This window comes from Anabas testudineus, chromosome 15 (genome assembly GCF_900324465.2).
Source record: "Anabas testudineus chromosome 15, fAnaTes1.2, whole genome shotgun sequence".
In the NCBI taxonomy this organism is placed as follows: Eukaryota; Metazoa; Chordata; class Actinopteri; order Anabantiformes; family Anabantidae; genus Anabas; species Anabas testudineus.
This window is the reverse complement of record NC_046624.1, coordinates 9,076,311-9,099,718: the sequence shown is the minus strand read 5'-3', so window position 1 is coordinate 9,099,718 and position 23,408 is coordinate 9,076,311. Positions and strand designations below refer to the sequence as shown.

At 38.6% G+C, this 23,408-nt stretch overlaps 1 protein-coding gene across 1 annotated transcript in view; it reads right to left on the bottom strand.

The window, feature by feature from the left end:
* The window catches only part of eys (eyes shut homolog), a 124,304-nt gene that overhangs the window by 60,810 nt on the left and 40,086 nt on the right, over positions 1-23,408 (bottom strand). Inside the window, exons 23-27 of the mRNA XM_026355998.1 lie at positions 21,750-21,871; positions 20,713-20,972; positions 6,911-7,007; positions 6,394-6,501; positions 4,792-4,937 (exon numbers count right to left, since the gene is read on the bottom strand). Of these exons, the coding sequence (XP_026211783.1) occupies positions 4,792-4,937; positions 6,394-6,501; positions 6,911-7,007; positions 20,713-20,972; positions 21,750-21,871 (733 nt within the window). The remainder of the gene's footprint in view (positions 1-4,791; positions 4,938-6,393; positions 6,502-6,910; positions 7,008-20,712; positions 20,973-21,749; positions 21,872-23,408) is intronic.

Here is a 23,408-nt window from a genome sequence, read left to right as displayed (position 1 = left end):
GTTTTGGAACATAATTCAATTCGGCTTTAACACGGGTCTCATGTTTCTGTTTGACACTTTATCAGCTCTTATGCAAAGAAACAATCTTTAGTTTCTTTGCTGGCTTTAACTTAATTATCACTATCCGGCTTTATCCTTTTTTTTTTTTTGTTATTTGTTCAGACAGTTATTTGAATTATTTGAGTTGGATTAATGACTAAAATCAGTTTGTTATATGCTGTATAAGACCACAGACCTCTAAGGAAAATGACAGATAAGCCACTGACTGATTGTTTTGTATTCTGCTTTGTGAAAGTAAAAGAGGTTTTAAGCTGCTGACTCACTAATACCTAAACTGGAGCTTTAACAACAGTGACTTTTTTAATTGTATAATCAGCAAATTCCTACAACAATCATATCTGAGTCATCCTTTGACTCATTTATTGAACCAAAATGCTAAATGTCCACTGTTCACATTTGTTGCTTTTCTCATTTTGCGTGGCTGTAGAAGTAAAAAAGTAAAGAACAGTCTAGAAAGATGACTGTTAATTGACACTGTAAAGTCCTACATTGTATATGTTATGTATATTATGTTATGCAGATACATTTCAATGTATGTCTATGTTTCTCCATTAGAGTAATTCCTGAACATCATTTTTTTTTATTGCTGTGATTACCTCATACAGAATTACCTTCATCTCCATTGCTGGGCTGGAGGCAGATATATCAGAGGCAAATATCTAAGGTGTGTTTCCACCACAAAGTTCCTGGTACTTTCTTTGCCTAAAGTCCAAGAACCTGCTCTGAGCTAAAGGTCCCTCTAGCGCATTGTGATTTGCATTTCCACAGCATGAAAAAGCCCCTGGAAGCTTAAACAAAGTAGCCCCCTCCTGTCCAAACCCACTGCACCCCTGATGCTCACTCCAGACCAACGGTATTCATATTTAAATGACCACTGCATATAAAGGGCAACTACTGCTTTATTGTAGAAAGTTAAATACACAACTCCCTTGTGTAAAATGCTATCTGACCAAGCACTTCCCCCAGACTAGGAACTTGTTTTATAGGTTAGAATTATGGCCCAGAACTAAATGTAAGCCATGGTTCCTCTGGTCAGAACAGAGGTACAGGAACTTTGACTGTACCCAGGGCTAAAGAACAAAACCAAAAATATCTGCCTGGTTGTGTACCACTAAGTCTGAATTTGAACCCTCTAAGACCTATTAAATACATTAATTATTTATCATAACTGGCATAACTCATTCATATGAGTGAATATAAATAAAAAACAACAACCTGTATAGTAATAACTGCATATGTAGTAACCCTAGTCCACAAAATGAATGGAGCATGCTGACACAATAGTTGCTGTGTCTAATATCCCTGAGAGGACTCAGTGAAGTGCAGCACTGAACTAATGGAAAATTGTGTCATACAGTATACTACAGTAGAAGCGCTGCGCAGACTTGCAGCTATGACAGCACAGTACCATGTCTCTTAAGGTGAAATCCTCCACACAAACTATCCTGCTCCAAATGTGCTGACTCAAGGGGAGCACATAAACTATCCTCCAAACAACCGATACCTTCGCATCAGACACATTTAAGATAAGTCTGAAGATTCACTAAGTAACGGCAAGTTGGTGATGTTCATTATTTATGAAAGACCTCGCAAAAATAGCATTGAGATCACAGACGAAATGAAGGGGAGGGAAGGGATCAAGCTGTGAAGGAAACACCAGATAACAGAAACTGTCAAAATGAGTCTCTCTCCTGCCAATAAATCAGAGCACAAGTTGGAAAAACACACTGGTGATTTTTAGTAGCTTAAATTAAAGCAAATAACTGCGTTAGAGATCCACAGAAGTGGCTATGTTTGCTAAAGAATTAAAAATAAATGAATGGGTTGCAGCTATTTCTACAACCGTGCTCTTTTGTGATGTTGTTTATCACTGGCGTGGTTACAAAAAACAGATTATTTACTACTTCTTCAGATTTCCAGGAATAGAGAGATGAAAAATGATGATGACCTATCATTAATCATTTGGTTAGCTTTTCTTCTGCGGCTGAGACAGATGGAAACAAACATGGTGACAACAGGAGCCGCGATTTATTTACCGTATTGCCGCCTGTGTTTTATCATGAAAGAGGATAAATAAACTCACTTTAGTGTACACAGAATCTATCATGTTCTCTTATTACAGGATGTAAAAGGTTCCCTTTCTTGTACCAAACTGATTACTTGTTTCATTTAGGAAAAGGAATAGTTCATGCTTGCATACGTGACAGAGAAATGCTTGAACCCAAAACGCCACGGTAGAGAAAATACAGTTTGTATATCGTAATACAGAAGCACCATGAAGGAAATGAAGCTGTGAAAAGGTCAATTCAATACTTTATATCATTCAACACTTTTTAACACTCACAACACCCAGAAACTAAATTAAAAATAAAGTGTCTAGCTTTTTTAATATCATGACAGAAGCATATGCTCACTGGCCACTTCATTGGATGCACTGGCACAATCCAATACAGCAGCACTGCCATTTGTACTTCCACAAAGTTTTAATTTCTCAGTGTTAATTCTACTATTTGTTTATTATTATTTATTATTATTAAAAAACATAACTCTAAACAGCGTGGACAAAATATCTTAATATCCCTAAAGCAGTCCAGTATTGGATTGCATTGTAGTACAGGTGTACGTAAAACTATTACAAATACAAGACAGTTTATCAACTGTAACCTACGAAATACTGAATGCACTGAAACCTTAGCGTCAACGCCATGCCGCCACAGCCAGAAGACAAAACAAAACAAAACATAAACATCACACAATGTGCTGACTGCATAAGCTGCTGCAATGTGCTGATTGCACTGTACTATCACTCAAGGGAACATGATCGTTAATGGTGGGTGAAGAAAAAAAAAAGAAGAAGGAAAAAAAAACAACAGCAGATGACAAATAGTGTGCTTAAACAGTGATTTATATAAACAAGATTAGCCATTAATCATGTCACTGCAGTGACTTCTGACCTCAGTGCAAAACACTGCACTTATGCACCGTTAAAAAAACCCTAAGATTGCACAGACATTTAAACCAAGCGTCCTAAATAATAATCACTTGCCACCACTCTCTTTATCATATAGTGTTAATAAATATGACACAAAAAGAACAATGCAAAAATGAAGCATAAGTACATGTGAACCGGTTAACGGCATTCGTAAAGACTTTTATTGACGGATGTGAGACTTTTAGTGACACGTGACTTGCAAACAAGTGAGAACACTGCAAGACAAGAAAGGACTTTGATTCTTACGTCTCCTCCTCTAAGTGCATCACACGGGCTGTTACAAAGGTAACAAAAAAAAAAAAAAGAGAATAAGAGAATAATGAAAGCCGTTGGACATGTCAGAAATGTGAATAAAACAATTTTCTGGCTTCTTGGTTCAATTATTTTTCAAAGCTTGAACCTCTTAGATGTAAGAAAAAAAAAATCCATCAGTTTAAAAAATAGAGGGTAATAGTCAGAGTCTTTAGAGGACTTCTTAAGAAGAAAACTGCTATTATGAAGCCCGAAGATTTACTGAAAAGGCAGAAAATACGGATGCACTAAACAACAAACAGTAAGAACATTCAATATGGATGGTGATGCAGGTGGGAGTGAAGTGTCATCATAGCTTAATCACATTCGTGACAGTGAGTAGATATAGCACTAGACTGATTTATTAGTAAGCAGCTTCAACTGGTAGAGTCAAAATTAATTCTGGCATTCAATATGCAAAAAAAACATCCCTTACCTTCCCTGATGACTGAAGCAAATAATATGATAATACCATCAAGTGACACAATGAGTTACAGCATTTAAGTGATAGAAAGGATGGCACATCAAAACATCAAACCAGAATAGCTTTTCAATCAATTCCAATCAGGCTGCGAAAACACGACGTGATAAATCACTTTAAAAAGACAAATGTGCTATTAGGTCAGAATAAGAAGAAGTTACACTACACAGCTACAGAGGCACCGTGAACTTGAACTTTTTTTTTTTTCTCTCTCTCTTTTGAAAAGTTGCAGTGCTGTTACGCATTACTAGAGCAAATATTTTGTATGAGTTCTAGTTGGTTTGAGCCAATCCAAACTGTATCCTCTGGCCGCTTGCTCTCTTGGGGAACCCTGTTTCCTCAGATGAGCTTATAGAAACAGAAAAAGTAATGACTTGTACTATGCTGTGCGTAGGCCTAATAATAAAAGCTGCTTCTGTGGGAATTGGGCCATGCGTGTCAGATTCTGCTCTCCAGAGTAGCAATACCTCAGAGATTTCCCCCCTCTCTCAACTGGGGAAGGATAAATTGATGATACAGTGTGGAAGACAAATGAAATTAATCTTCCCGCTACCTGACAGGAATCGGCTTTAGATAGTGCACACAAACGCACACACGCGCGCGCTAAAATAGTTCAATATCTGTCTGGGTGGAAAAAATAAGACAAATGGATTGAAGTAAAACAACAATAGCGTTGTGAGACGAAAGAGGCTGATGAAATGAAATAAAGGCAACTAACTGACACTGAGAAGTTTTCATCAGATACAACCGGTGACATAAATTTATCTCTTGTTAGCTTTACTCAAGAGCAGGCACTGTATCTTGCAGAAGCAGGTGGGCTAATTAAAAGTAAGTATTGTGAAGCATTTTTTAACACTAAGCCAGATCTGTGTCAGAGTTGCCTCAATAGCGTGCAGCCACAGCAGTCATGATAAGCTTTTTAGACTCTAATATTGATCTTCATGTCACCTAAGGGCAAAAGAGCTACCTGAGTATCCAGGGCGACAGACACACTTGAAGCCCCCGGGTGTGTTGATACAGATACCCTCATGTAGGCAAGGTGAAACTTCACACTCATTCACATCCAGGTCACACAGTGTTCCAAAATAACCAGGAGGGCAAGTGCAGCGGAACCTAAGGAAGATGTGATGAAACTTGATCATTATGAAATCGGGTAAAAATCCAGTGTGTCAGACAGCAACTGTAGCATATGTTTGTGTTTTGTTCTTACTCTAACTTAAAGCAGTTTTTCTCAATATGCCCATTAGGTTAAACTCAAATTTATACTGCTCTGGGGCCACAGGTTCACCTGGGGATGTACTAGGGAGCTTCCAGTAGTCAAACTATATCATGTATGGATGTGATCAGAGTTACCTTGAAAAGAAGAGGTACCTTCTCACTAAAACTACTTTGATACATAGATGTTAAAACATGCAAAAACTTAAAGATGACAGAGCCATTCCCATTGTGTACCTTAACTTGAATTATGTTTGATGATTTATTACCACCGGGAAGAGCTTAATGTGCCCAATAACGCGGTTTACTCAATTCAAATCCCTCTCTGCAGCTGTTGCTGTGTGTGTGTGCGAATATCCCCTGACCACACACCTCAGAGATAGTTATCCTGTATGCAATTGAGATAATAACAACACATGTAATTAAACACCTCTAGATTAGCTAATTTTTCATCTCTAAACCAGTTATATCAATATTGAATTTCTGTAATATGCTAAATTGTGTTTATTGTCACATCACACAACAGAACTGTGCTGGCTAATTACATAAACTTTAATGCTGGAGACAGCATTGTCAGAGCAATTAAAGCTTTCTTTATTGCACTTTGTTACACTACTGTCTGCTAACAGTCAAGTTAGTCAATAACAATTAGTTTAGGTTCATATGTAAAAGCCTCAAAGAGTCAGACTCACAGTATCTCAAGGAAATGGATAGGTATAATATAAGACAGCGAGGCCTCTGTGAATGTACTGTGGGTCTGATTCATCACCACAGTACAGATGGACTTGTTCAGCTTTTGGGTCAGGGAGATGGAGATAGTGGAGGGCGCAGAGCTCCTGGTGGGCAGCAAGGTTAAAACACACCTGATGTGAACTCCCTGGACTGTGCAATCAGGGAGTGCTCTGAGCGGGGCTAGGTCACGTGGGAGCAAAATCATGACGGGAGACAAACTGGAGACAAACCATTTAGGACTCAAATTAGCCCTGGGACTTCTCTACCCATCTGTCCGACTAAGCCTGGAAGCCCCGGGGCTCCCATTAAGCACAGCAGTGAGAAGCACCAGTGGAGTAAAGCCCAATCTAGATACATGATGTGTTCCTGCTGAATTTGCTCTCTGTCTTCAGAAGAGCAGCTTATGTGTGTCAAGGATGAAGATAGTCTTGTTATATAAACCAGAACACTTAGAGGAAGAGGAACACCTCAGTGCTTTTTTTCTTTGGAGAAGAGTTTCGTTCATTTTCTCTTCAAAACAATCTCAGGAAATTAATTCTGCCTCGCCTTCACTGCAATTTGCACTTTTTTTTTAGAAACACACATTCAGTAACAGCTAAAAATCAGTAATATTCATACTTACTGGCTCACAAGGTCTTGACAAATACCACCATTGTGGCATGGGCTAGAGGCACACTCATTGATGTCTAGCTCGCAGTAAAGGCCAGAAAATCCCATCTTACAATTACAGCTGGAAAAGGAAAAATCATTAATATTGATATCTAGTCTCAGAAGGAACATGGAATATGTGTTTCCTACTAACACACACACACAGAATTGCAACAGGAATTTAATCATAGCAACTCCACTTCATATTTTATGTGATTGGGCATACACTACAATAACATCATCCTTGATTCTGACTGTTTAATTTCAATCTCCAATGGCAAATTAATATATGCAGTAAATAATATGAAAAGGAATCAATGTAATCTACTGCACTATCACAATTACAGTATAATGAATTATATCCTGTATAAGAAACAAGGTTTAAAGTATAAATACACAGGGTTTACAAATGGTTCATGCCATCACTGCTAAGCCTGTGATTTTCTTACCTCCTAGAATACATGAACAGCTGGTTATGTAGAATGCTTTACCTGTAACTGCTGACCCGGTCCACACACTCGCCCTGGTTTTGGCATGGATTTGAGCTACACTCATTGGTGTCAATTTCACACCAACTTCCTTCAAATCCTGAAAGATAGATGAGATGGTCATGGATCAGCAAGCCCCACTACATCCTGAAAACGTCAGGGAAGATGATAACAAAGGCCCCAGTCAATGCCATTTTAATGGAACTAGTAGCCCCTGTAGCATATCTCATCTTCCAGCTCTCGGCACTCACTGTTTCCCCTTTGAGAGTGTGTAAGTCTAATAATACTTTAGTGCCACAGACAGATTGGTCTGAGGGTTAGTGGTTTGGGGTTTGGGAGGTGTGTGTCTGTGTGTGCAATTGTGCATATGTGCGTCTGTGTGTGTGAGAGAAAGCACGCGAGTAGGGGGACATCTCGTTAAGTTAGGGTAAGAGGGAGAGGCTAAGCCCAAGAGCTCTTTTGCCCTTGTTCATTAGGGGGTTGAGGGCCAGGATGGCTAAGCAGATCAGCATAGATGTTTTGTTGTACTTTTGAAGGCAGCCTGGGAGCTCTGTGCTGCCTGTGTGATATATTCCTCTGGTTCTTAGCTTTGGTCTGGTCCATAAGATAGTTTTCTGCTGAACAAAAATCCCTAATGACCTAACTACCAACCATCTAGTTGCATTTACTTATTAGGTACACCTGTACAATCTACTGCGATTCAACAGAACAGGTGCAATGAAACCTATACTTGTTATATGTTAAATGTACTGTATGCATATGTATAATTATCACCTCTATGACAGTAATAACTGAACAGGAAAAATATGTGAGTAATAGTTAAATAATAAAAGTAAATGTTATTTCAGAGCAGTTGAGTTTGATTACAATAGACTGCAGATGTTCCTAATAATGTGGCAACTGAATGCAATTACTTCAAATTCACCTATTTGAAATTTTCAAGAGTTGCACAGTTTCAAAAATGTTACTGGTATGTGTAATAAAATAATAACTAGATTTGTATTAGATTGCCCCCAAGTAATTCTAATAGGAAACTCGAGCACAACAATATTCAGAAATGGTGAAATGCCACAAAATACATTTGTATGTAAATTAAAAAAGTGCTGAAATTGGTTAAATTTACTGTAGTCACTAGAATGAACATTAACATTCAGGATGCCAAAAATCACTTATTGAACTTTTATGACCATTATTTCCTTCCGTACCATTTCAACATTCAGTGACAGTTTCTAGCATTGGATTTGGGGTGGAATGAGTAATGATACACAGAAATCATTTCCTGAACAATTCTGACTTCCAAAGACTACCACTGTGTTGTCCCTGCAGAGCACCATCTGCCATGCATAATTAAAGGCAATACAATGATATACCAAAGGGTTAATAAGACTAGCTCTTAATGAGTGTTTGTGCTGTTATTGTTTCCTTGTCTCATTTTGTTACTCCTGCTGCTTCAAGTTAGGGCTATATATATTTGACTTGTAATGGGTTTTTGCTCATGTAAGTAGTAATTCTCCACTGAGAGAAGTACTTAAATTAACAATGATGATGTTGTTAAAAAATATTTTGCAGAGAGGTACATGCATTTTAATTTTGGAAATATGGATCACAGAGAGGTGGGTAAAATGAGCAAAGGGTTTACATTATATGACATTGAAAAATAATAAATCAAATCTGGTATATTATATATTATGAAACATGGGGGTTTTCTATATTAATGACAGTGTTGGAGGTAACACCACTGTATATAATGGTCTGTAACAACAGCAATAGTTTTTTATTGATCCACATCTAAACAGATGACAGAAAATTATACAGATTATTAATTTCTCTGTACCGTTAGATATGGCAATTAGAAACCATTATCTGTGGTTTGCTTTTTAGCCGGCTGAAGGTCAATGCTGTTTATAGTAAAGTGTTTTTGAATAAGGAAATGCTAAACAATCGGGTTGGATACTCTCCAAGCAACTCACTTTGAGCTGAAATAACAAATTACTTATGGCCCTTGTTTGTTCTGATAAACTACTTCTTCTTTTCTTTTTTATTTACTAATGATATTTTGATCTGTTAAACAATTGACATGGAAAGCTTTTAAAAATCTAAAACAGATGTTGGTGCTTATTGATGTCTTGACAGCATATAATATACTGTATACTGTATATTATAGGCTATAGGTCGCTAGTTTGATTTCATTTTCAGTAGATGCTGTTTGATTTTAACTATTTCAAAGTTTAATTTTTTTTTTTTATCCGACTGTGAATACAACTAACTGCCATCTCTCTCTTTCTCTACCTCTCTATTTCCCTCTTCCTGTCTCTCTGTCGAGCTACACGTCATTCCACCCTCTGCCCTCTGGACCTGTCTGACTCGTCCTGATGCCCAACTTCTGGCTGGAGATCTCGTCGCTCGGATTCACCGTCTGCTCTATGGGATGCGTTCGGAGACTGGAGTTGGTCACACGCTGCTATAAAGTCAGTCTTGGCCCCGGCGGACCACGGCAGCTGTTTCTCGAAGGTCTCGACTCAACGCTCGATAGTCCAGGAATGGAACAAGTCTGCCTGCAATTAACTAACTGGACTCCACATTAACTTAAAGACATTAACTGTTATATTGGACTGCCTGCTGCCTACATAGCATGTAATCACCCATATGAGGATGGGTTCCCTGTTGAGTCTGGTTCCTCTCAAGGTTTCTTCCTGTAGCCTTCTCAGGGAGTTTTTCCTTGCCACCGTCGCCCTCGGCTTGCTCATCAGGGACAATCTCATTTCATGATTCATACACATGCACTGTTTATGTACTGTTCTTTGGTTGTGTAAAGCTGCTTTGTGACAATGTCAATTGTAAGCATGTGATGCCATTTCGACTTTTGGAGTGGGTTTTAACTACTTTCCACTTCCACTAGTTGGCGTTACTGTTTCCAAAGTAACTACAGTTATGCTAAAGGGTTAAAAAAAGGAGTAAGACAGCGACAGTGACACCTCTGTGCATCTTGTGACATAAGAATGAGAGGGAATCCAGAGGACCACAGAGAACACAGAGCATCTGGTGAATTATGGGATAGCCCAGGTTTCCCAAGCTGGTCTGTCAGTCAAAGCAATGGTGGAGGACCTCAGGGACTATTTCGAATGTCACTGTAATGTAATGTATCTTCTGCCACTAAGCAGTGACTGGAGGCTCCTCTCTGACAGAGCACAGAGAGGGATACCCAAGGCGCGTGCTCGCTTAGTCATTCCATCATCCAGCTGGTGCTTCAGTATGTGATCACTACTCCTGCCAGTGGAAGTCTCAAAGGAGGCAAAATTGCAGGTAATCCACAATGGATAGTGAACTAACTTTGATGGACATTTCAATTGAGATATGAGTGATGCCTTCATTTTACTGGTGTGGATCTGGTTTGGTCTGCTAAATTTGAGACTATTTGTCTTCTTATCAAAGTTGCTGTCAGTCTGATCTAACAGTTTCTCAGAGGGCGCTCCTTTATTACCCATGGTTTGTGCAATATAGATTATTGTCTTTGTCTGTGGTGTCATCTGTATGCTGTTACGTATCAAATCTCATACATTATCTGTGCGTGACTTTCTTGCTGAAACCAAAATGTATCATCATTCTGCGCTTTTTGTCAGGTGAACTGACAAACTGGAATTTTCATCTTAATTTGTTGTGCTTCTATTTGGTTAATCTGGGTAATGTTTCACATTACACAACACACTGCAACGTGGACTATGGAGTTCCATATGCATTGAAAACTTTGACCTCTAATCCTAACACCCTCATTAAATCAGTTAAATATACTGTAAAGATCACAGCATTATATGAATACAGGAAACTAAAGAGATTTAATATCTGTAATGGTTTTTTGTTGGCAATCTCTAAAACAAGAAAAACTGTTTTGTCAGCAAAAAAAGTGCGCTGTGGTCTCTGAGTAAGAATTGCTGTCTAATACATAGGAAATTAATGACCGACCTTATAGTAATGTATGTGCTTGCCAAGATTTTCTGTTGACATGTCAACACAGTGGCGGTCTGAACTAGCACAGAATGTTACATGTTACTTGGTATGTTCATAAATTCCCCTTACATCATTTACAATGTAAAAAAACTCTATTTAATATTAAGCAACACAATTATCAACAAAACTGTATAAAACTAATTCTAACTATGTAATATAGCTATCACAGTCAATGACTTCAGATGTTTTCTCCATAAAAACAGATGCTCCTTCAAAACAGCCAGACACATCCTGAATGTACAACAAACTGTGAACAAGATTTAGGCAATAAAAAAATGGACAGACAAACAAGGTATTAATAACAATTCTAATAATTAATCAGTATGCTTCTGAGCCCCTTGCATGCACTGACCAAAAACTGGGTTGCTTGAATGAATGTGTTAAGAACAGAAATCTCTGTGTATGTAAACACCAGCAACTGCAGCCAATTTGCCCCACCGCTGTACACCTGGACCACCTCTTCAGCACTGCTAATGAAGGCACAAAATGATTAAACACCAAGTTTATTTTAAAAGTGTTTACTGTACAGCTGCTTCAGACCCAGGCCTATTTTTAAACATTATGTATAAAAGAAACCACTAACCTCTTTTCAAAGGTATGTGCAGGCACTTACCCATACCTACTGGCTTTTGCTCACACAGTATATAAACTACAGTAGCTGCTTCCAAACATGAATTGGAACCCTGAACATATCTAGACATCACCCGGGTGAGCTGCACATGAAAAAAGAAACGTCTAAATCAGATGGCACAAAATTACCTGGACTTTCTATCCTGCAAGTCCTCTACCTCAAAATCTGAGGATGTTCTCACCGCTGACACATCATGTCTCCTGCAAGCTCAATGGTGCCCCTTGCTGAAATCCCCAAGTGGGAGCGCTTCTGACTTTAACAATCTCCTGCTGTTCGTACATGTGTGGAAGCATAACTCAATGTGAAATGTAAAAAACTTCTGCTGCAAAATATTACAAAATATTCAAAACCATCTATGAAAAGATATTAAACTCTTAAACTGCAAATTCTAACATTTGTAATACAGCAGAAATGGAGGAGATGTGGTCAGCATAGCTTAGCTGTGGTCATCTGATAATCCTCAGATTCCTTGCAGACTTTGTGGGGACAACTTCTGAAGATCTAAAGTTGATGCTGATCTTGTACTAGGACTGAAGGTTTTTGAAAGACCGAGTTCTCTCATATGCTGTTAAGTAATCTACAGAGAGAGAGATTTATGGAGGAGTTGTAGGTGGACAGAGAGGTGATTTGAAAGTGATTTGGAGAATAGCTTCGTAATATCTGGGGTTTTGCTAACCTTCTCAAGGTAGTATTCCAATTCCAACTTCAAATATAAATTTCTACTGTTGTCCATCACAGCTCTGCAAAATGTAGACAGACCAAATAAGGAAAGAGAAAAAATAAGGAGCTGAAGCTTGAAGGTCTTTCGTAAGGTTCGCATAATTTTTCCACTAGCAGTATTAGGGTTTTATGGCTGTTCTCAATAAAGTCATGAAAGATCAGATTTTTTTTTTGTGTTATTATTTTAGGCACATCCTATTTTTTAATAATCTTGACTAGAGATAAAGATCAGATCATGATTTCTGAGAAATGAATGCAGAAAATTACAAAACTTTAAAATGTTCACATACTTTTTCTTGCCACTGTATGGGAGACCCCTTGGCTTCGCTTTGTACCCCAACATCTGTCACTAAAACCTATGCCCTTGGGTATGTCGTCAGACTGTAGCCAGTCAAATCCGAATTTACATAGAGACCATGGGTAATTTCACCTGTTGTGAAACATTCCGGGGTTAAACGCTGAAATGTTAGAAGCTACTAATGACCCAGAATTTTTATGAAGGGAAAACCTTTTGATTCCACTGTGTGCTCATTGATGCGTTTTTCTGCCTATTTTAATGTAGCTGTTGTTCAGGCTGGAAACAGAGGTCTCAAAGCAAAAATGGAAGAAAAGGACCACCTTTTGCCCTCAGCAATGAAATATCAGTAGCGTGCTGAGACCTTTGCTCACTGAAAGGCCATGCACTCATACTGAGACTGAACACCTGCTACATTTTAATATTTTCTTTCCTCTCAGTGTGCAGTCACTTCAGAATATTAGACTAGACTTTCTTCTTCAAATGGAGCTGTGATTTACATGTTAACAACTTAACTTAAAATACAAAACGGTATTTCATCGCCTGTTTTTCACGGGCCGTTATTCTGTGAGAGAGATTTCTTTGAAATGGCTTTGCTCACAGCCATCGTGCTATGAGAATTGGTTATTGTGGAGGTCTACTTTAACAATATATTGATTCAGTTATATTGAGGCTAAGTAATGAGTCAAAATATAATGGAAAACTAAAGACCCCACTACACATGTCCACAAGCAAATGTATGTGTTTGTGTATTTGTGTGTGTGTATGTCCTTCTGTGTGAGGTGTGAGGACATTTCTACATTGTCAGACATACATAGTGAGACTAATATATATGTGTGTGTAACAAATAGGGCATGTCTAGTGAAGATGTTAAGGTTTCCCAAGACTAACACTAATGCATTGTCTTAACTGATTTCAACTTGATCAGATTTATAAAACATTTATTAAAGGTCATTACATTGAGGATGTTTAGTTTCTTCAGTTGCAAGTTGCCGTAGTAATAAGCTGATTAATTTTCTATTTTTCAAGTATTTATTAATCAGACCTTTCAAAAGAAAGTAAAGGAATCTTTTACATTTTAAATTTTACTGGACTAATATGGCAGCATTGACCGCAGCAGATGCAGTCAGTCTCCTGAAAATCTCTAACACATGCTTTGCTCATGCCCATGTCTTGAAGACTTCTGGAAAGAAATCTTTGAAACTCTCAGAGATTAATAATAGCCCTATCCAGCCATATGCTGTCTAATTGTAACAATATTTGGAGTTGCTCGTCCAACACAGCTTTCTACCCTGAAGTTAGATGCTGCTGCCTTATTGTATTGGCTATGCCCCTGACTGTAATTAAAAGGAAGTCTCCCATTCTGCACTCTTATTCTTTGTAGGTCAATTATATCAAATAGAGAAAATGAGGTGTATATTGAGAGACCTGTCAAACAAGTTTTTAGCTTGCCCGATCTGATCTGCCTGACCATAGTGTCCATGTATGTTATATTTACTTAATGCTACATTTCATTAGCCCACATTTTAAAGTGGGGTAATGAAATTAAAGATTGAAAAAAAAAAATAAAATAAAAATGAAAAATTGAAAATACAGTGTTCTACATGTTTTACAGTGTATGGGGAGAGAAGTCAAATCAGTGCGACAGCATCCGGTTCCTTATTTGAGATACATACAAGCCATGCAGTGAGTCATCAATGCAGTGAGGACAGTTTTTCAACACGTTTTTGGTAACACATCATCTCAACACATCTTTTTTCAATATCATATTAGGTATGTGTCAGTTCTCTTGTTGGCACAGCTTCACGGTGGCTCATTAACCAACTGTTTGGTAGGACACGATCTCAATCTTGTGGAAGGTGAAGGCTAGTGTAGCATGCCATGCAAATAAAGGGGTTAGTTCTCCATCTGGCCACGAATACCTCTGGGGATATTCTGTGCCGTGGAGACCAAATGGGTTTTGTATGTAAAGGGACAACACAATGCTTCCAAATTAGCTCACTACAATGCCAGTATCATATTTCTCTACTCCATGCAATAGACTAGAGGCAAACAGTTCACTTTTAATAGTGGAATATACCACTGAGCTACACAAAACATGAAAAGGTCTTACATGAAAGATAAACATGTACTACTGGGCATACCCATTTGCTAATGCAGATGAAAATGATGTAATATCTAAATGAATTAAAAGTAAATCCTTGAGTTATTTTGAGCTTTTTTGTGCCTGTAAGTGGATGGATATTAGACAAACTGAAATACAGAGTTAGAGGACATGTAAGAAAAGTATTAGATCACATTTAAACCCATGTAAATTACAATGTTCTCTGTCCCGCAAACTAAGCAAGGACACTTGGAATTGTGTAGAGGACTGAGAATCTACTGTATCACTGTATACTAGTTTGTTTGTTTCATTTATTGTGGTTGTCGGCCAGTAACCCTCACCTCAACCTCTACCCCTCTCTCCCATTTTCAGGTTCCTCTTCTATCAGTTTTGGCACTCCCTAGTGAGGCACCTCATTTAGATAAAAGTGGAACATCTGTGCTGGTCAGGCAAGATGACTTAGGCCTCCTGGCCAGAGCCTCAGCAGAGAGTCACTATTAGGAAGAGTAAAAACTTCCTACAGGAACCCTCTATAATCAAGAGAGGATAACTGCTTCCCTTACATTTTCTTTTAAGAAGATTCTTTCAGCTGGCTCTGGTTTTATTCTGGCCTCCAGGTTCCCACAGTATACCTTTGTAGACAAAACTCATTTCCATTGTGGCTGTGTTTTACAAATCCCTTTAATGCTACTCCCAGAAGGCACCTCCTAATAGCTGCCTTTTAGTTCCTGTTGAACTGACGAACACTGAAGTTGCCACATCACCCTTTTTGTGAGAATGATGTAGTCTAGTGAAGTGCTTTGAGAAAACTATATCCATACACACACAGTCTTATAACACATTTAGTTAGCAAATCTGAGAAAACGGATCATTAAATGCACTATTAATGTGCTTGTCTTTTATAAAAAGACTCTGTCTATTGCCATACGATCTTGTCTGGCAATGAAAAGCTATGACAATAATCATCAAAGACAATCAGACTTTTACTACTGCGACCCATGTAGCTTCATATTACTACAATTACTACAACATGTCTATTATAACAAGCACATTATAAGTAGTTTGGGTTGTCATGTTCAGAAAAGGCCAAGTTTACCAACATACCTTTAATAAATGGTTAATTATTAATCTGTAAAAAAAAAAATAAAAAAAGACAAAAAATGTGTTCTTTATATATTGTAATATATAATTTAGAGTGGAGAGGTTTCCCAAAATTTGTTTTAGTTGTAGCCTCCAACCCTTAAATGGTGATATAATGCACTACCTAAGTAATGAATGATGTCCAGTTTATCAGGTGAAAGAGTGAGGTCAGTATATCAGGAGGAAAATGTGAGAGCCCTGTTTAGTGATAAATTAAATGGAAAACCGATAAATGCTGGAAAAATCAACTATCTTCAAAAGTTCAAAAAGTCATGTGAAAAAGATACAGGGAAAGAGAGTAAGCAAAGAGGAGAGCAAGACCTTTAAACCTTTAAGAGAGGATGACTAGCTCCCATGAATAATAAAAATGGCAAAGAGAGCTAGATGAGCTGTTCATACTTCAAAAACGTCAATAAGATTTGCACAGAGCTTCTTAATGGTCATGCGGGGAAACTTTTCCGGAGCTACTTTTGAGTTCCCTCACATAGGTTTTTGCGTTACCTTGCAATACTTTTATATTATCTGTGGTCTATAGCAGTTTAGTGCAGTAGATCCCCACTGGCTTTGGCCCCAGAGTGACTGGGTTCAACCTCAGCTGTGGCTGCTGACCACCAAGTGCCGCTGTAACTCTGCAAGAGGGAGACAGTTAACAAAGGATGTAACTAGCACTGCCGAGGCTGATGTTATGGTTGGGATGTTGCTGGTGATTGTGATTGAAGCCATATTGCTCCAGAGCGTCAGTCTGTTATTTGTACATTTTAGTTTACGGTTGATGGGGTGACGTGGAAAACCTGCTGATGCCACTGCATAACTTAGCCTGGAGTAAAGACGGTACGGTTGGTTCAAATATGCAATCCCTGTCTTTTTAGGTGTAATAACACGCTTTAACAGTGTGTTAACCATGTTGAAATGATAATTAATACCTTCATGATGTGTTTTACAACATCTATTACATTCATTTCTACACTGCAGCTTTGTGTTACTTGCTGATCAACATTTAGTTGTAACTGAAGAAAGCTACAGGGAAGAAACTCAGCATCTGGTGATGCGTGTGGGATCCAGACTTCAGGCACTCACTGACTACAAAACATTTGCAACCAAGTATTAAAACTAACAAGTTATAATTAGGTTTGTTTGTCCAAACACTTTGGGGGAGGTCTATCATAAAAACTGTTGTAATTCATACATGGTTATACATGTATGATACAATATTTACTTGTGAGATGAGTCAGTGCCGTTGTGTCAAAACCAGTAAAACAGCAGCATCATATCAGCCTCATGCTTCAACTGCAGCTCAATAACATCTCGCTGCAAAATACATCCCAGGTCTAGATAACTGACGTATTCCATGATACAGCCTCAGTAACAGCACACACTTTCATGTCTACCCTGAGGCATGTACCATGGTGCAGCTGCCATGATTTCCAACTGTGCCCATGTATAAAAGCACACACTGTACCATGTGGCACTGGAGATGTATTCACATTGTGTTCACAGCTATGTTTTGTATCCACTAACATTTAGGTTTAAGGTTTAAATGCAACTTCGTTGGGCACAAAGGGTTGTTGTGGGTACATTTCTGCCACACTGTATTTTGTACCAGTTACACAATCAAAGCACATTTTACCTCTACCACACACCACGCAAAATACATAAGCACAACTAAAAGCTGTGGACATAAAAGCTAACTATTGTTGATTTTATTAGGAGTTAACCTTGGTGGTACACTTCTTGTTTGATGAGATTTACTTAGGGCAATACATTTGACAGACTCTGACAAACAAGCACTAATTTAATTAGGCCTGGGAGTAGTCTAAGACCTACATAATTTCCTAGACAAATAGCCTACACTGACTGGTAAATAAGTCTGTAAAAATGCTGTACTGGGATCAAGGTATAGGTTGTATAATAGCACTGTGTTTGTTGAGTAGTAACTATGTAGGATGGATTTATGGTGAATAATAATGGAGAGTAGTGAGTCACGATGCTTGTGTGAAGTGAAAACGACCAAGCCCACGCAAAGCTCTCTGTGTAATGTATGCAGCCAGCACCTAATTTCCTATTCCTCTCCAAGGAAGCCTTCTGAAACTCACCCAGCCGCTCTATTTATATCTGGCAACATCTTTTCATCTTCACACTGATAGAGCCATTAGGTACAGCACAACCCTATAGCATCGCAACCTGCACACTGATAAGTCTGAAAGTTAAAAAACACTATGGTATTTATCATTCCCCAGCTTAATGGATGCGCATGGCTTAGTCATGTATGACTATACAGTGGGCGTTACTTCCGCTGGGGTTACATTTGCAGTAATTTAATTCTATCTTTACGATAATGGCACAGACACTGCACTTTCAGGTCTCTGAGTTCATGTTTTTGTGTACTGGGGATTCAGTGTGGTCAATTTAGACAACTGTAATAAGTCAGAATTGGCATACAGCAAGTGTCACATGACTATTATTTGTAAATCAGCTAAAATATGAATGAGGAGATAGTGATAACATGATTTTGGCTTGAGTTGATTCAGTTGATAGTCTCTTTTGCGGTTCTGTGTCCTTTTCTTTTGAACTGCTCTTTGCTGGAGAGGTTTTTGTTGCTCTACCTTCAGCTTTAAAATACTTCAGAGTTGTTCTATTGGATTCAAGTCGGGCGGCATACTTAACCAGGTCAAATATTTCACTATTATCTACTTTAAAAACTCTTGTGCGATTTGTAGCACTGTGCTCGGATCATTGTCACTTTGGAAACTAACTCTCGTGACAAGCACATTGAGGCTGGGAGTCTTTTCTTTCAGTGTTTAGCTGGTGCTTTGTCGACTTACCGAGGCTTTTACATAATGCAGCCAGATTTCAGCACTCTCCAACCTCTGTGTTTCATGGTCAGCAATGTGCAGTCACTGGTCCATGCCAAGCATGCCGGACCCCATCTGATCCACACAAATATTTTTTTGGTTTTATCTAAGAATGTGCTGCCAATGCTCATCAGGCTTCTTGTCATGTTCTTTGGCAAAGTTTATTTTGTAGTTTTGTAAGCAATGTTTTTCTTCGTGCTGTAGAGGTTAGCTTAATGCAGTGTCCTTCACACTGTCTGATCAGTCACTGAAACACCAATTTTCACATATAATCCCTTTGCCAAGTCAGAAGCAATTACTCGTCTGTCTTTAGTGCCTACATAGTGAATTGTGAATTACAATTTTTCAAGGAACGTGCCTTCTGTTATTGGTAGCATGGCTCTTACTGCTGTCTAACCACTGCTGCAGCTGACTTTTGGCTTATGTTTGGTAGCTAACTGATGCCCTTGCATCTTCTCCCATCTTTAGAAAGTCTCAAAATCTGGTTTCTTCCTTGTTCTAACAAGTCTTCACCATGTCTATTCATATTGCATGAGACACAGACATTGAGCAAAACTGACAAAGCTGTGCCCCAACTCTAGATTACACTCTCAGGTGTTGCAGCCATCACAGGTATACTGACATTTGTTTCATTGACGTTACACTTCCAATGCAGTCTATTTAAGCTTTTTCCTTTTAATTATACATATGATTAAATGTAAATGTAAATGCAGTTTACATTTAGTAAACATTAACTTACATTAGTACATTACTTCAATTCTTTAAATTATTTATAGTTAAAATGATTCATTTGAATTAATTTAGCTGAACAAAAAGTTGCAATGGGGTATAAGCATGTATTTAACTTGTGCATAAACAAGCCATGTCAACACTGCATAATCAATGTTTTGTAAAATATCTGATACCAAATGTTTTTCTAACATAAGCACAAATCAAGTCAAGGCACCATTCCTATTCCTATTCACAGTCTTAACACAGTGTGAGAGCTACCAGTGCCTGATCGTTATGTGAGTTCATTTCACATGACTATAACAAGCTTAACTTTAACAAGCATAGTTATAAGGACTTGTATCTGTTGCCATATGATGTGAGTTAATGTATTTACGCAAATGACTCGTTAATGTATGAAAGAAAGACAAAGAAATGTAACACAGAAAATACAGAATATAGTCTTAATAGCCGATTGTAGACTTACTTTTTTCTTTTTAAATAATTAATTATAGAATTGACAAAATCCTGGATATTGATTTTGAGTCTTGGCTCGGTGCAAGCAATTTACAGTTTCTACAAATTATGATCCTATCAGGGGGCAGTATGTAATGCATCAACAATGAGGATATAGCTCATTACATATTACACTATCAGCTGATTCACTGTCTATTTTACCTAGAACGATTTTGTCAGTGCTGAGTTTAACTAGTCTTATTTATTTAAATCATCAAGCGAAATCAAACCGCATAAAGCTGTAGGATATTGTTCTTGTGAGGAGTGGAAAACATGGAGAAATCCAGAAAATGTGTCGAGGCAAAGTCAAGAAGATAACACCACCGAGCAAAAGAAAGTTGGCGTTGATCATTGTGCTTATCCCCCTCTGTAACTCAAGGTTTACCAGTGACAAGGCTCCAGCTACATGGACTTTACAATCATTCCAGGATGTGAAGCGGCCAAGATGAGAAAAACTGTATTTTGTCATTTAAAATATCCCTGTAAATAAAAGGTAAAGCACATCACAGATAGGAAAACACAAACATATTGCTCTGTACCATCTACTGCAGTCCTAGATGTATGGCTTAAAGCATAATTTATGCACAGCATTCACAACTGTCTCTGTTGATACACTCTGGTTGGAAATCTCAACCAGGTACAAAGAATGCTAACTTAACTATGACAGGAATATTTTTCTAGTAACTAATAAGTTTCTTGTTAGAATTTTTTGCTCAGTAATTCAACTTTGTTGATTTACAAATTGTTCTGGAACCTATAGAAGAAAATAATGCAGTTACACTAGAAAAGTAGCATAAAACATTAGTATGAGGCTGTGTGGGTTTGTTCACTCACCAGCTGGGCATCGGCAGGAGGCTGTTCCATTCGAGCGTGTCAGGCAGGTGGAGTTGTGCAGGCAGGGATTGTGGAGGGGGTCGCAGGGGTCATAAAGCTGGTTGCACAGGGGGCCACTGAAAAAAGGGGGACAGGTGCAGGAGAACTCCCCGGGTACGTCTGACTCCTGACACTGAGCTCCATTTAGACAGGGCCCAGAATCACACTCATTCACATCCCCTGAACAGTCCACACCTGTCCAGCCTGGTGAGCACAAACACCTTGGATACACCAGAGAGAAGATATGGTGCAGTGAGGTCATTTTGTCATGCATCAAAATGAATGATGAATAAATAAACACTTATTTAAATTGAAACCCTATTTAGTAGTTCCGTGCATCACCCTCTCTGTGACGACGTATGCGAGCGCACAGCGTTTCACTGCATGCACTGTACTGGCGCTGCACTCCTGGATCTTTGTGTGAGACAGTGCAGGGGATTTTCAGGTTAATTGCACCACTGGTCAGAGCAGCTTTTAATTCTGCACAGCTGAATGTAGGACACAGGAGGTTAGAACACTGAGTGGGGATTAAATGGAAATGTATGCATTCTACGCACAGACAGAGAGCGACGGGGACAGGGAGAAACTGAGTGAGCCAGAATGTATGTGAGACTGAGGCATCTGCTCTTAAAGCAGGTGAATATTCCACTTGGTGGCAGTGGGTACCCAAGCACTGCCAACCACTCCACCTTGCATTCCTTTCCATTTTCAACTTTTCCACCTGAAGCAGTTTTACGTCTCCCCAGCGAGAGGGGTGGGGGCATTAGTTGAAGCAGATACACCAGCTTTTTCCTCCAATGAGTCACAGATCCCCTGAAACCTTTCCATGCTGTGAGCCATTGATTGACTCATTTGTTTTACCTGCCATCTGCAATTCATTATCTCTGCTGCTAGTAGAAGGACATATTGCCATCTCTGAACAGCTTCTTTTTCTGCATTTATTAAGTGACTGATGCACCTCGCGAGGACGGTGCCCTCGAGCCAGCTCGCACACCTACTTGTAGCTGTTGAGGAGGTCTGTGCAGGTGGCGTTGTTTTTGCAGGGCTGTGATAAACATTCATCAATTTCTTGTTGGCAGTACTCCCCCTCCCAGCCAGAATGACACACACAATCATAACTCTGCAATACAAAAAAGGGAAACACTATTACATTAACACAGAAATATTGTGGCACCTTAAATCTGCATGTCTTGGTATAGTAAGTTAAGGTAGAGTCTAACACTTACAATGCCAACACACACCAATAAAATACAACAAAGAAGAACTATATGCAGTACACATTTATCTATTTATTTATATTTATTTATTTCAGGGACACTGCACATTAATCAACATTACTGTAAATGTGACAAGAAGCCAGGCAGGCAAGCAAGACCAGATAATGCCAGCTAGCATTGACTAGGTGTGATGGCAGCTCCTGTTGCTTCTCAACCAACCTTTAAGGCTAATTGTAAAGGAATAACAAGTGTCACTGTGTCGCATATTTAGTGGAGCGGTGGTCCACAACTGGGAAGTTCTGTCTGGTCAAAGGATGTTTACCTGTTTGGGACAGTAATGTCCCCTCTTTATTAGGAAGTAGCTCATCTGTCTCTGACAATTTAGTGAGATTTGAATGTGTTTACTCTGTATCACGTTGAGATGCAAGTAGGAATCTGAGAGCATCTGTCCACTTATTTGTTTGCTTATGTATATCTGTTATATTAGAGACAACAAATGTAGCTATACTTAATCTACTTGATTAAATTCATCCACATTCTCTCAAAAAATGTTGCAGAATAAAACCTCCCACTCACAAAAAAAGATCTCTGCTAAAGAAATCTGTTTAAACTGTGGAAGAGTCATGCTTGTCTTACATTTTCACATTACTGCTATGCAGATGCATTCCTTCTACCACCCACCCGCTGGATAATATGCAAGCCTGTTTTTTTTTTTTTTCAGTGCCATTCAAGGTATATGGTACAAGTGTTTATTATGGAGCACAGAATATTACCACTGCATATTTTGTGTGGAAAAGAATTTTCATAGATAAGAAAACGTGAAATGCATCTGATTTACATGTACACTTCCTTGGATTTCTCTCAACACCCATTCAATATGTTGCTTCTACTGTACATGGAAAAAAATGATTTACGTAGCTTCTTTTTTATTTTCTCTGTTTAGAGCAATATGTTGATTGTTATGTCTATGTCAAATAGACATAGACAGTAAGATAATAGTTTACTGCCTATTATATTCCAAGGCACTTGTTTTAATTGAATTCCTCTTTACATACAGGTTAAAGGTAGCCATAGGGTCAAGGGTTTTTCCACACTGCCAACATCTTGTCTAAGGGTCTTGGATGTTACAGGTTGAATGCATGCTAATCTGAATTTCATACACTGGAGGGGAGCCATTAAACTGAATATAATAATTTGTACACTGTGGGCCCTATGGTGGGTGGGTTGGGGGGGTGGGGATGCCGTCATCTCATGATAAATTAGATACATCCAGGAGACTCCAATTCCTTACCCCTGGCAATAGAATATAATCTCATTTTTGCTGCTAAGTCACCTTCAGGGACTGCAATTCTCAAAAATAAGCTAAATCTCTGTGGGACATAGTGTACAGAGAGAGGAATGGGTGCACTATAAACAAGACTATGTGAAGGGGTTTCTAAA